The 14,539-nt window shown below is 44.3% G+C and overlaps 1 protein-coding gene across 1 annotated transcript in view; it reads left to right on the top strand.

Annotated features, from left to right (window-relative positions):
• erbb2 (erb-b2 receptor tyrosine kinase 2) overlaps window positions 1-13,597 on the top strand; it is a 77,168-nt gene extending 63,571 nt beyond the window's left edge. Inside the window, exons 16-27 of the mRNA XM_002940374.5 lie at window positions 635-682; window positions 784-919; window positions 1,024-1,146; window positions 2,455-2,553; window positions 3,182-3,367; window positions 4,569-4,724; window positions 5,897-5,972; window positions 6,056-6,202; window positions 6,392-6,489; window positions 6,988-7,164; window positions 9,089-9,359; window positions 10,771-13,597. Coding sequence (XP_002940420.3) covers window positions 635-682; window positions 784-919; window positions 1,024-1,146; window positions 2,455-2,553; window positions 3,182-3,367; window positions 4,569-4,724; window positions 5,897-5,972; window positions 6,056-6,202; window positions 6,392-6,489; window positions 6,988-7,164; window positions 9,089-9,359; window positions 10,771-11,330 — 2,077 coding nt within the window. The 3' untranslated portion in view covers window positions 11,331-13,597. The remainder of the gene's footprint in view (window positions 1-634; window positions 683-783; window positions 920-1,023; window positions 1,147-2,454; window positions 2,554-3,181; window positions 3,368-4,568; window positions 4,725-5,896; window positions 5,973-6,055; window positions 6,203-6,391; window positions 6,490-6,987; window positions 7,165-9,088; window positions 9,360-10,770) is intronic.
• Window positions 13,598-14,539: the final 942 nt, after the last annotated feature.

The following is a 14,539-nucleotide window of genomic DNA, read 5'->3' as shown; positions in this document are numbered from 1 at the left end:
GATTTCGGCACCGCGTATGTCATTCCACCGGCGATTTGCATTGTAGCTGGTGGGATGGCATTTCGGGGGGATTAGTCTCCCGCGACAAGGGAGATTTGTCGCGTGGTGACTAATCTCCCCGTCTGTCACGGCCCTTAAGCACAGGCCAAGAATTAGCTGATCCGCGGACATCCACTCATTTGTGTGTCTGCACCAAGAGCCTCTGCGTTTGCCCGGCTCCAGGCACACAAAGTGAATTTTGGGGCTGAAATGCATACTTGCTCATTTCAACACTGAAATGCGCATTATGTGTCCTGCCCTGGGCCGACACTAAGGTCCAGTCACCGAAGGTAGGAGATAGGAGTTGAGGGGCTGTTTCTCGGCCTGCGTATTAGTGCAGACCGAGAATAAGCCGATCTGTGGGCATCTGCCCAGTTGTGTATCTAAACCTGGAGCCACTACAATGGCCTGGGTGCAGACACACAATGCGGATTTTGGCTTATACGCAGGCTGAGAAACAGCCCTTATGGGATTAAACACAATATATAAGCCACAGTAATAATATATGCATAATGCATAGGGTCCAAAACCGTTATCGGATAACACTTGTAGTCAATATAAATACACAGTACTTAGCTTGCTGTTGTTCCACCAGGTGCAATCAGCTGGATGAAAGGGGCTGCCCAATTTTACCAGACAACAGGTAAGTTTGGCGATTAAGTTCTAGTAGATTTGCAGCATGTTCTAGTTTCTTCTGAGTTTCCATAACATCTGTCTTATTCCTTTTTCTCCCATCGCCTGCAGCCAAGTGTACATGGTAGCTTCAATTGTGATTAGCATTCTGATTGTGATAACCATATCAACTGCCATTGTGCTGTATATCCGGCGCCGAAAGCAGCTGAAGAAGAAGCACACCATGCGCCGCCTTTTACAGGATGAGGTGTGTGTGGTGCCACAGCCCATGTTTATTATATAGAGCATAGACCGGAGTCAGGGACTTGGCATATGATCTCCTCTCCATTTCCCTTGTGCTTTCTTTTCCAGCTTGTGGAACCGCTGACTCCAAGTGGGGCTATTCCCAACCAAGCCCAGATGAGGATCCTTAAGGAGACAGAACTTAAGAAAATGATGATCCTAGGATCTGGGGCATTTGGTACTGTGTACAAGGTGAGACATCATGGAAATGGATACTGTTTTGTATGGAAATGGATACTGTTTTGTAATTCTACATATTTAACTGTTTCTCAGTGCAACATACAGTATGTCAGATCAAGCAATTAGAGGCTACTACTTCAGTGAACAATAGACTGACCAAGAAGGAATGAACATTGTTGCTCTCCAACCCCTTGGATGTTGCTCCCAGGGGCCTCAAAGTAGCTGCTCATTTTTTAATTTCTGGCTTGGGGGCAAGTTTTGGTTGTATAAAACCCAGTGTAAAGCCAAACAGAGCCTTCTGTAGGCTGCCCGGCCACATAGGGGCTACCAAATAGCCAATTATAGCTCTTATTTGCACACCCAGGAACTTTTTCCATGCTTGTGTTGCTCCCCAACACTTTTTCCATTTGAATGTGGCTCACGGGTATAAAAGGTTGGGGATCTCTGAACTAGACCCTTATACGTTACTATTTATATAAGTGAAACGGCAGCTAAATATGTATTTGGGGATGTGATGATATTATGAAGATTTACAGTTAGCCATCATTTATAGCAGGACTGTCCAACTAGAGGCTCACAGGCTGGATGTGACCCTCTAATTGGCCCCCAGTTTGCTCTAGGGTTCCATAGTCTTCATTGTATGACATCGTCATTTTAATACAATTTGGCCCTGAAACGTGTTGTATAAGAATTAATTGGCCCAATTGGACAGCACTGATTTATGGGATACCAACCCATAAATATAAAGTACAATCTGGTTGCTATGGTCGCTAACACAGAAATGCTTAAAGCAGTGTAAAGTAAAATGAAAAATTGTATTTGTCAAAGGTATCATTCAAGCTGAATATATACTACCCTGGGCACCCCACAATATCCCAGTACCCCAAAAGTGCACCACAGACCCCATTGTGTAACCAACACTGCGGAATCAACACATCAACCTGGACATAGCTTACAGAATGGGGCAGCATTTATCAAAACTAGACTGTTCCAATGAAACTGGACCTGAGGCAGAACTAGCTGACACTGAAATAATTACACTAGTGCACTAGTGCTGCCCCCTGCTGTTTTTAAGGCCCCATAGCATTCTGAGACATAGTCACTATTTATTGGGCTGCTGGGGGGCTGTTAGGGCCTCTGTGTACTTGAAATTCCAAGGCCTATTTTGAATCCCAGTTGATCTTCTGAAGACTCTGAGATGTCTAAACCCAGTCTAAACCTCATTTAGCTATGCTTAGAAAAGAGTTGAGCACTAGGGTGGTTAAACAATATGTTTCCATTTGGTAAACCCTATCCCGTGGCTGTCTTTCCCATTTTTAGGGTATTTGGATTCCAGATGGTGAAAACATCAAAATCCCAGTTGCCATCAAAGTTTTGAGGGAGAACACGTCACCTAAAGCCAACAAAGAGATCCTTGATGTAAGTATCAGTTTAACACATCAGTATCTGCAAACTGCTATGCAAGTTTACACTACTGTCTGTTCTGGAGCACGGAGACCAGCATCGCTGGAAGAAGATACACGGAGCTACTTAGTAGCAGCTACTTGTTACGGCTACTAGACACCACAAAATCCCCTGCCATAGACAATACTGAGAATTGCCTCTGCTAAACACACATAGAGACAGTTATCAGTAAATGATCAGCATTGTCTATTTTAGTAGCCACAACAAGTAGCTGCAACTAGTAGCTCCGTGTGTCTCCACCCTTAAGAATACAGCACGGCCAAGGCAAGCAGGCAACACTATATTCATATGGGTAAAGACACACGGAGCTACTAGTAGCAGCTATTTGTCACAGCTACTTAAACACAATGCTGATCATTTACTGATAATTGTCACTACATGCATTTTTGCAGAGGCAATTCTCAGTCTTGTCTATGGCAGGGGATTTTCTACCATAGATCAGCCATCTTTTTCTTTCTTTCCACCTGTGTATTTAATATTATTTAGTTGTATACACGCAGTTTTATGTGAAATTCCTATTTTTTAGTAATGTTTAAATTAGTAATAAATGTGTAAGAATATCAGTAACTCTGGTTTTGTGCAGGAAGCCTATGTGATGGCAGGGGTGGGCAGCCCTTACGTTTGTCGGCTGCTAGGGATCTGCCTTACATCCACCGTACAGCTTGTCACCCAACTCATGCCGTACGGCTGCTTACTGGACTATGTGAGGGAGAACAAAGACCGCATTGCTTCCAGAGATCTCCTCAACTGGTGTGTGCAGATAGCAAAGGTAAGAAGAGCTAAACCCCTCATAGGCAAAAGCCCCCACAGACTGCCCTCCATTGATCCCCTTCCCTGCAGAGTCTATTGAGGTGCCCATACATGGGCCGATTCTAGCTGCAGATATTGGTCCCTTACACCGATTCGGCAGCTAATCGGCCCGTGTAGGGGCACTACCGACGGGCCTGCCTGACCGATATCTGGCCTGAAATCAGCCAGATCTTGATCGGGCAGGTTAGAAAATCTAGTCGGATCGGGCACTTTGTCTATACCCGTTGTTATAATTCGACCGTTTGGCCCCAGGGCCAAATGATCAAATTAACTTGGATTCTCCTGATATCGCTCACCCGTAGGTGGGGATATCGGGAAAAGATCCGCTCGCTTGGCGATGAAGGTGCATGGCCACCTTTAGATGCAAAATTGTCCCTGTCGTGAAAGCTGACCTATAGCAGAGTAGCACAAATTACTTCCCAGTCTATCCAATTAACTCTGCAGGGAGGGAGCAGGGAAGGGGGGCTAGTTGGGGGCAGGATGTGCAGGAATTCATGGAGACTTTGGATTTTTGCGCGCAACATTGGTCATGCACCACTGTTGATAGAATCAATAGCGCTGAGTGTGCGTGTCTGGGTTACAGGGAGTAAAGAACACACTGGGGCTCATTTATAAACACAGGCAGATTTGCACGTGGGCAGTAATGACCAATCAGTGATTGGCTTTTTTTAGCCAGCTGCAGGTTAAATAGTTAATGCAAACACTTAATTGGTTGCCGTGGGTTACTGCCCAGATGCAAAATTGCCCAGTGTTTATAAATGAGCCCCACTGACATAATTAGTAAGAGGGATCTGGGTGTCGGGGGGTACAGAATCTGAACTGTAAGTAAAGGAACAGACTGACAAAATCATAGTAGTGAGTTTGAGTGTTACATTGGGTAAAAAAATAACAGAATCGGTATAAGTTAGTCTATCAAAAAAGTTTAGAGTTTAATACGTAAAAACTCAGTTTCTATTCATTGCTATTGGATTTTTAGAAGTGTATTTATCAGTGGGTGAAAGTTTATGTTCATCATTCGATAAATACACTGCTAAAAACCCCACAGAAATAAATAGAATGTGGGTGAATTTTTATGTATTGGGCTCTAAATTCACATTTTAATAAATCTGCCCCTAAATGTCACGTTACACAGCTGTGGGTAATATACATGTTTGTCGCAGGGGATGACCTACCTGGAGGATGTGCGCTTGGTGCACAGAGACCTAGCTGCACGCAATGTACTGGTGAAGAGCCCGTCACATGTGAAAATCACAGACTTTGGCCTGGCCCGACTATTGGATGTGGATGAGACTGAGTACCACGCTGATGGTGGAAAGGTAAGAGCCATCAAAAATTGTAGCAACAAAGGTTTTAAAGGATAAATAAGCTAAATAAAGATACATATGAAGTAGTAGAGTAAGTTGTCAGGAGAAAGAGAGGTCTGGGCTGCTGTTCCTCTGGTCAGGAAAGACATTGGAAACCTCCGATTACTTTCCTTACATCTTTCCTAACAAGAAGAACATCTTTCTTTCTGCTGACAACGTCTTTAACTACTTCATGGTCAGAAACCGACCAGCAGGTGGAGCTGTTGTGAAAAAAATTAATTCATATTGACAGTACAGGTATGGGACTCATTATCCGGAATGCTTGGGACTTGGGGTTTTCCAGATAAGGGATCTTTCCATAATTTGGATCTCAATACCTTAAGTGTACTAAAAGATTATTTAAACATTAGATAAACCCAATAGGATTGTTTTGCTTCCAATAAGGATTAATTATATCTTAGTTGGGATCAAGGACAAGGTACTGTTTTATTATTACAGAGAAAAGGGAATCATTTAACCATTAAATAAACCCAATAGGGCTGTTCTGCCCCCAATAAGGGGTAATTATATCTTAGTTGGGATCAAGTACAGGTACTGTTTTATTATTACAGAGAAAAGAGAATCATTTAACCATGAAATAAACCCAATAGGGCTGTTCTGCCCCCAATAAGGGGTAATTATATCTTAGTTGGGATCAAGTACAGGTACTGTTTTATTATTACAGAGAAAAGGGAATCATTTAACCATTAAATAAACCCAATAGGGCTGTTCTGCCCCCAATAAGGGGTAATTATATCTTAGTTGGGATCAAGTACAGGTACTGTTTTATTATTACAAAGCAAAAGGAAATCATTTTTAAAAATTAGAATTATTTGCTTATAATGGAGTCTATGAGAGATCGCCTTCCTGTAATTTGGAACTTTCTGGATAATGAGTTTCCGGATAAGGGACCCCATACCTGTACTTTAATCTTGGAAGTAAAAAAAGAAATAAATAATGAATGTGAATCACAAAAGTGCAAGGTTTACTTATCCTTGATAAAGCCTATCACATGATGAGAGCAGATTTGCCAATAGCCATTTGAGGCACCACATGACAGCCCCTTTGTAGATCATAAAGGTGGTAGCTTGGTTTCCAAATATTAAAGATAATTTTTTCTCTGTCCCACTCTTTCCCTCACTCAGGTCCCCATCAAATGGATGGCTTTAGAGTCCATTTTGCATAGAAGATTCACCCACCAGAGTGATGTCTGGAGCTACGGTAAGCAAGAAAGCACAGCATATACAACTAGTTGGCCAGAATATGCTCTGTACCTAATGCTTGGGTGTGTTGTTGGCGTTTAGGTGTAACAGTTTGGGAGCTCATGACCTTTGGGGCAAAACCCTACGATGGAATCCCGGCCCGAGAAATCCCGGACCTTTTGGAAAAAGGGGAGAGGCTTCCACAGCCGCCAGTCTGCACCATAGATGTTTATATGATCATGGTTAAGTGTAAGTGATTGTCATTAATAAATATTTCCATTTATTAAAGTCAAAAATAGCACCGTCTTCTCTTCTCCACAAACTCCCAATAACCCTCTTTCCTCAATAATCCTTCATTTGTTTCCTATTGCCCATGCAGTTCTCTCATTGTAGTTCTGCCTGCAGATTCTTCATTCTCTCATTTTTCCTCTCATTTAGGCTGGATGATAGACTCAGAATTCAGACCCAAGTTTCGGGACCTCGTTGGTGAACTCTCTCGTATGGCTCGGGATCCGTCACGTTATGTGGTCATTGAGGTACGAGAAGCAAAACAGTTGTAGTTTATGAGCCCAATAAATGCAAGAGAATACACTCAGCTAAAGCACAAGCATGGGAACCGTCATATGGAAACCCATTGGTCTTCATTATTATTTTTATTTTATTTATTTATTATTTATTTATTTATTTTTAGTTATTTGCTTTCCTTTTCTACCTCTTTGCAGCTTTCAAATGGGGGTCACTGACCCCGGCAGCCAAAAACTATTTCTCTGCCAGGCTACATTTCATTGTTATTGTTACTTTTTATTCCATATCTTTTTGTTCAGTCCCTCTTTTATGCTTATTTCAAACTCTTACACTAACTGGTTGGTAGCAAAATGAGAACCTAGCAACCAGGTAGCTGCTGAAATACCAAACTAGAGCGACGCTGAACAAAAAGCTAAATAACCAAAAAACCATAAAAATTCTAAATAATATTCTCAGAACTGATATGCAAGGGATGCTGAAGTATTGACCATTTTCATTGACTTCCTCAGAATGAAGAGTTCCTGGCTCAGGCGAGCCCGATGACCACCCAGTTTTACAGTGCCTTGCTGCAGGAAGTCGGGATGGATGACCTGGTGGATGCAGAGGAATATCTGGTGCCCCAGAGGGGATTCTTCCCATCAGAGGATGTTACTTCCGAGCATCGCAGCAGGATTTCATCAACGCGGGTAACAGACATGTCTCTACTCCTGATTCTAACACGTTTATGGGCACAGTATCATCAATAAAATGTTACTATTGAGGATACACATGAGTATCCTGAGTCCCTCCAGTCAGACTCGGACTGGCAATCTGTGGGTTCTGGCAAATGCCAGAGGGGCTGCTGTAAGATGCCATAGACAGTCACTATTTATTGGGCTGGGGGGCTGTTTGTGCCTCTGGGTACTGGGAATGCCAGGGGGGCTGTAAGGTGCCGCAGACAGTCACTATTTATTGGGCTGGGGGGGCTGTTTGTGCCTCTGGGTACTGGGAATGCCAGGGGGGCTGTAAGGTGCCACAGACAGTCACTATTTATTGGGCTGGGGGGGGCTGTTTGTGCGTCTGGGTACTGGGAATGCCAGGGGGGCTGTAAGGTGCCATAGACAGTCACTATTTATTGGGCTGGGGGGGCTGTTTGTGCCTCTGGGTACTGGGAATGCCAGGGGGGCTGTAAGGTGCCACAGACAGTCACTATTTATTGGGCTGGGGGGGCTGTTTGTGCCTCTGGGTACTGGGAATGCCAGGGGGGCTGTTAGGTGCCACAGACAGTCACTATTTATTGGGCTGGGGGGGCTGTTTGTGCCTCTGGGTACTGGGAATGCCAGGGGGGCTGTAAGGTGCCACAGACAGTCACTATTTATTGGGCTGGGGGGGCTGTTTGTGCCTCTGGGTACTGGGAATGCCAGAGGGGCTGTAAGGTGCCACAGACAGTCACTATTTATTGGGCTGGGGGGGGGGCTGTTTGTGCCTCTGTGTACTTGGAATGCCAGGGGGGCTGTAAGGTGCTATAGTCACTATTTATTGGGCTGGGGGGCTGTTTGTGCCTCTGTGTACTTGGAATGCCAGGGCTTATTTTGAATCCCAGTCCAGGCCTGCCTCCAGTCACTGGATTCTGTAAAGATGGTTATACACGTTAAGATCGGATCTTCTCCCAATATGAATTTAGGTCAATTGGCCCTGAGGCCAAACCATCAAATTAGAACGCCAGTAATAGGTGCAGTTGGTTCGGGGACCGTATCAACGAGCCAATGCAGCCCCTGATCCAACTAAATTTTTTAACCCGCCCGATCGATATCTGGCCGATTTCAGGCCAGATATCGGTCGGGAAGGCCCGTCGTTTGTGCCCCTACACGAGCAGATAAGCTGCTGAATTGGTCTAAGGGGCCGATATCGGCAGCTACAATCAGCCCGTGTATGGCCACCTTAAGTCTTTACTAAATGAAATCAGCAATTAATCAAGAACCATGTCTCTTAATTAAATAAAATAGTCAAATAGGCAGATAGTAAATCTGAGTATATCATTTATTTTACATAAAGCATGACATTTGCAGTAAAATTCTATTTACATTGGACAAATAAAAAAAGAGAACTGTTCCCTTAATACCCCTTACTATATGTCTGTATATGTAGGGTTGCCATCTAGGGGCCCAGCTGAGGCAGGGGGCCTGAACTGCCATATTGGGGTGTAGCTGTTCTGGGGTACTGGCCCCCCTGATACCTTGCACTGTGTATGTGGGCTTTTGTGTATTACCCATCCTCTCTGCCCTTTCTGTATGAACCTATTCACAGTGGTATATGATGGCCGTGGGTCTTTAAGTCGGCAGATCCCTGATTGTTTACTGACTAAGCCATTTTCCTTTATATAAAGAACTTCAACCCCATGGCTAGTAAATAGGCACATGTCTCTATATACAGACAAATCTAAACAGGCACGATTAAGGGCTTTCAGAGAGGTGACTGTATATAAAAACCATATGACTTTTCAATTGATCTTTACAATGATAAAGCTTCTACTAAAGCCAAAAATGTTAAATCCTATATTTGAACTTGCCCATTTATTTATTTCCAATCCATTCTTTTTACCTTACAACATTTTCACCTTTCCCCCCTCAGAGTGCTACAGAGATGCAGGCAGAGCAGGCGCTGCTGCAGGAGACTGCCCCCAGTGGTGCTGCACTGGCTCGTACCATGTCAGAGAGGTCGGGGGGCAGTGGCTCAGATGCATTAAGCGAAGGGGAATATGTGTTTGACCCACCCCAAAATGAAGAGAGCGGCTCTCCACACAGATATACTGATGACCCACTGCACTCCGGCGAGGATGAGACTGACAGTTGTTTCTTTGAAGGAGACTGCATTTCCCCAAGCATTCCCCTACACCTACCAGGTATACGTCTTTCCCTTCTTAGCAACTATGAATTCTTCATTAGAACTATATTGCTGAACTAATTCATTCTAAATCAGTTCAATCTAAATCCAATTCATGTATATATATATATATATATACAGCACTCATACTGTATATAGGTTACCTTATAGGAGAAGGAAAGGCATTTTACTGCCAATAGATTCGCCACATTAGTGCCGCCTATAACGCTATATTTATTTTGCAGAAAGCTTTACCATACCTGAGTAAAGAGCCCTAGAAGCTCCCTCCATTTGTTTAAGATAGCAGCTGCCATTTTAGCTTGGTCACAGCTTCCTGCTCAAGCTCTAGAGGCTGGTAGTTCAGATTATTAAGGGAGGGGGAGTAAGTTTTATGAATTCTTATGGGAGGGGAGAGTAGGAGAAGGGAGAGAGGAGAGAGCTGCGCAGGAATGAAAGATTTTTCTGAGAGAGGAAGTCTGATACCAAAGAACATGTTTACAAAAAAAGGAGACAATAAATTCTGTGTTCTTTTGACAGAGGACTCAGTGCAGCATTTCTGTGAGTGCTTATGGCTGTATTTACATAGACCTTTCTGATAAAGCTTACTTAGTTTGTACCTTTCCTCCTCCTTTATCAGTTTCTTTCTTCCAAAAAAGCGTTCAGCATATTTTTGGGGTTGATATGTCCTTTAATGATGGCGGTCTATTGTTGAGGAAAATGTCCTTGTAGTAAAGGGATTTGTGGGACCACGTTTATGCTTACCAACCTTTAGGTTAAGGCAGTTGTTGTCAGACTTTTTCAGTTCAAGTCCATCTTGAAGGTGCAAACTTTGGTCAGGGTTCCCCTTAGTTCCTAAATAGATTAAATATCAGTAATGTAACTAGGACCTCCTGGGTCCTGGTGTAGGACGTGCAACTGGCTCCTCCTCATTCTGGTGTAACTAGAAGGACAAATAGACACCCTTCCCAGGAGGGGAGGAGTGGCGAAGGAGGAGGGACTAAAACATTGATGTTACAAATTTTAACAACTTCTCCACGGCTTACAGACAGCATGCAGGAACTACATAACCCACAATGCATTGCACTGGGATGTTCCTTTCCTTATTGACATCACGTGTGCAGCAGGGAATTGTGGGATTGGGAGGAGGCAGGCTGAAGGCAGGCTGAGGGACAGGCGCTACTGTTACATTTTATTTGAGTCACAAAGTAGTCAGCCAGATCAGCACGGGAACAGGGGGCGGGGCTTAGGGAACTGGTCCTAAACTATATAATTACATTAAAAATCATAAAAGATATCATTTTTAAAAATTGATGTATATTGCTTGAAATAAGCTTTACTCTTCAAAAAGCTTAAGTTGTGTTTGTGTGAGTTCCCCTTTAAGAAGCGGTGGTGTTCAATAACACAAATTGCCCTTTTTGTCTCCATATCAGCTGAGTACGTGAACCAAAAGGACGGAGAAAGGAACCATTCGCCTGTAAAATCCCAGAGAACATCTGTTTCGACCCTAGAGAGGCAGAAGTCCACGCAGGAGAGGCATAAGTCCACGCTGGAGAGGCATAAGTCCACGCTGGAGAGGCAGAAGTCCACGCAGGAGAGGCAGAAGAACACGCTGGAGAGGCAGAAGTCCACGCTGGAGAGACAGAAGTCCAGTTTGGATAGACAAAAGTCCACCCTTGAAAGGCAGAAGTCCACATTAGAGAGGCAGAAGGCTCAGCAGTGCAAGAACGGCCTTGTCCGAGAGCTGAGGAGCCCTCCTGCCTTGTCTTCTCTGGACAATCCCGACTACCTGCCCCCACCGGGACTCATCCTGCCAAACGGCTTTCCCCAGGCCTTCGACAATCCCTATTACTGGAACCATGAACTCAACTTGGCTAAGGCTGACGGGGATCCTGCGCAGGGACATAACGGATTCACCACACCCACAGCCGAAAACCCCGAGTACTTGGGGCTGGATGAAACCATGATCCGACCTCGGGACATAACTGTGTAAACGACAAAAGAGAGAACTTGTTCCATATATACCGGCAGCTTTTTTTCCATAAGAGAGCATCAGGGAAATAACGGGGCAATATTTAGTTGCAAAATGACGAGCATTAATTTTACCCCTGGGCAGAACTGGTCCGTGTAAAGTTGACTCTCTTTGTATTCTTCTTTGTTATACCGGGTTAAAAGGTTCCCAATATGAGGGTTCATTTACAAACACAAATGCAAAGCACAAAATCTATTGCCAAAATGCGACTGATAAAGGTATTTGCACCCTTACACACTACTTGCAACCAGCTTATGCCCAGTGCCAACACCCCGGTCCTGCCTGCTTGGATGACTTTCATAAAAAGGTGCAAAGTAGAGGCCTAGAGATACAAGGGAGCCCTAAAATGAACTCCCGCCTTCAGGAGAACGCCACTCCCCGTGCTGCCTTTGCACGCTGCCCTTGCACAAGTAACCGACTTGCACCAGTGCCTACATCATTAATACAGTATTTTGAGCGTGTTTGCTATTAAAGTGGAATTCTGGGAAAACACACACTACATTGTGCCTAAACAAAAACTATTTGCACCAGTATTTTGCACTTTGCACTGCCTTAGTAAATGAGCCCCAATAGATGTTGTGATTTAATCAGCTATGGTGGCTAATATATCACCCCCTCATCCATTAACTTCTATTTCCAGCATTCCCCAGCAGCATATGGAATTATAGTTCAGCAACAGCCGGAGCGGCTTGGGGATACCACCACTAAAGTTTTGTATCTGCTCTGCAGAATGTTATGGTAGCAATATTTCAGTGTAATTATGCTCAAAAGATGGCAGTTTCCAGGCGGCACGGTACGGCCTAGGGTTTTATATGGTCTCGTTACTGGTCAGTTTGATAAACAGATAGATAATATGAAGACCAAGGGGTCGGGGACAAAGAATGGCTGAAGCAATAGTGTTAGGCAGTTAGCAAATATTCCATCTTTGTTGGCTGTATAATTTATGGAGGCCTTAAGGGACCAGGGGGGGTCATAAAAATCCCTCTACTGGATAACACTGGCCTGTGTGTGATACATGATACCTAAACATTTGTAGGAAATAGCCTTGCCACCTTTATTAACTATACTGGCCAGGGGTGGGTGAGTCAGGTAGGGGCGGGGGTTATGACACAAGAGGGGGCAGATGTGATGGGGCAGTTTCGAATGGATCTGGCTAATGTTATAGAATATTTTATGGGGAAAGAGCAGTATCGTGGAGGACAGGGCCGATCTAGGCTGGTAAAATACTGGCAAGGTGGCAACACAAGTAGGAAAAGGGAAACAAAACAACTGGTGATGGGTTTGGCCTGGACTGGTGTGAGCACTAGTTACTGGGTTGCAAACTGGAATATGTGCATTGGAGTAACCTATTTATGATTTGGACATCATGTGATAATGAGTTGCACTAGAAATAGCACCAGAGCCAATTTACTGAACACGCTATCATTTCCCTAATGCATAGATGATTTTGCTTACTATCCCACCCATGCATTGTAATAGTTCCCAGGTATGGCCTCATTCTCCCCATAGCAGCTCTCTGCCCCAGGGTGGGGTTCCTGCTTCAGGCGGTAACATCATGTGTGTTCCTAGAGCAACGGCACCCTTGGTACAGTCGCCTCCTTCCGGCTGGGACAAATAACCAGAACTGACTGACCTGGGGCAGCATACGGTTAGTTGTATAGGGCTGCTGTACAGGAGAAGCACTGCAGCAGCCAATGCCTTCAAACTATTATTCTAACCATTAACTTTGGCTTTAGTTTCCATGTAAGTTCTGAAGTATGTGTATGGTTGAACTGCATGCCTATTGCATTCATTGCTACTGAGGCCCATATCTACACGGTACCGTGCTCTCTCACCGCCGTCACAATCTCACACAGGGGAGAGGAAACCCATAGACACTGGTTCTGGAAGTGCAAAACATCTCAGTTCATGTAGCATCCTGTTTCTTTCTCAGTCAGGTGAGCTGACAATCTATCATAGCGCCTTGGTTTCAGGGGAAAACACTTTCGATGTGCAAATCTCCCCGTCGGCAGGTTTTGTATAAAATGTGTATATTTTTGGTTTTGTACCTGGAAATATGTTGTGTGTTTTTATAAGCGTTTTATTTCCTGTTGTTCCTCCCCTTCCCTCCCCCCCCCCCCCCCCCGAATGTGCACTTTCTAATTCCGATCTCACGGTGGGCGACCTTGCAAGGAACTCTAATTGTGTTTATACTTTATTTTCAAGGTTATTAAAACACTAAAACCAAACCAACGGCGCCGCGTTTGATTTCCATCTTGGGACTCCATAGGGTCATTTACGCTTGAGGTCGAGCTAAATTGTTGCTCTGGGCAATCCCAAATACGAAGACAAAAATGTAGAATTGTTCAGGGCAACTGAAATTTTGCAATTTACATGCATTGTTTTTTTATTTAGTTTCAGAGCTATCTAACTTTTTCATAACTGCCAATATAATGAATTTTGTAACAACAGCGCCACCTGCTGGTCAGTTCATGTCACTGTGCTTTCGGAAAAGAAAGAGAACTGTTGGAATGTTATTCTGCTCAGAAAGGAGATCAGACACCTCAGAAGAGTTTTCCCATCTCCTTTTTGGGCAGAACAACATCTAAACCGTTCTCTGTTTTCTCTGAACATATTTCACACCTCTCTCAAACTGATCAGCAGGTGGCGCTTGTAGTTACAAATTGTATTAGGCCGATGCCGCATGGGCGTATTCTCGGCAAGCCGAAAAATGCTTGCCAAGAATACGCCCCGCTACTGTACACTTTCCCTACCATGTGCCTGCACCCAAATGAGTGGAATACGCTCGGGTGCAGACACATGTAGCCGATATCCACCAAAAATCACAAGACTTCTTCGGATATTCGGCGAATATCGGCTACATGTGTCTGCACCTGAGCGTATTTCATTCATTCAGGTGCAGGCACAGGTAGGAGCATATGGCGGTATTTTTGGCAAGCGATTTTCGGCGTGCTGAAAATATACGCCATATGCTCAGTGTGGCATCAGCCTTATATTATTAGCAAGGGAACCATGGAGCTTCTGTCCAAAGGTGGCAGTAGCATCGGCTCGTTGATGCGGCCCTGAACCGACTGCGCCTAATGCCGTCGTTATAATTCGATTGTTTGGCCCCAGGGCCAAACAACCGAATTAGCCTAAATTCCCCCGATATCACCACCCGTAGGTGGGGA

Source organism: Xenopus tropicalis, chromosome 10 (assembly GCF_000004195.4).
Source record: "Xenopus tropicalis strain Nigerian chromosome 10, UCB_Xtro_10.0, whole genome shotgun sequence".
Taxonomy (NCBI): Eukaryota; Metazoa; Chordata; class Amphibia; order Anura; family Pipidae; genus Xenopus; species Xenopus tropicalis.
Note: the sequence above shows the minus strand (reverse complement) of the source record. Positions and strands in the feature narration are given on the sequence as shown.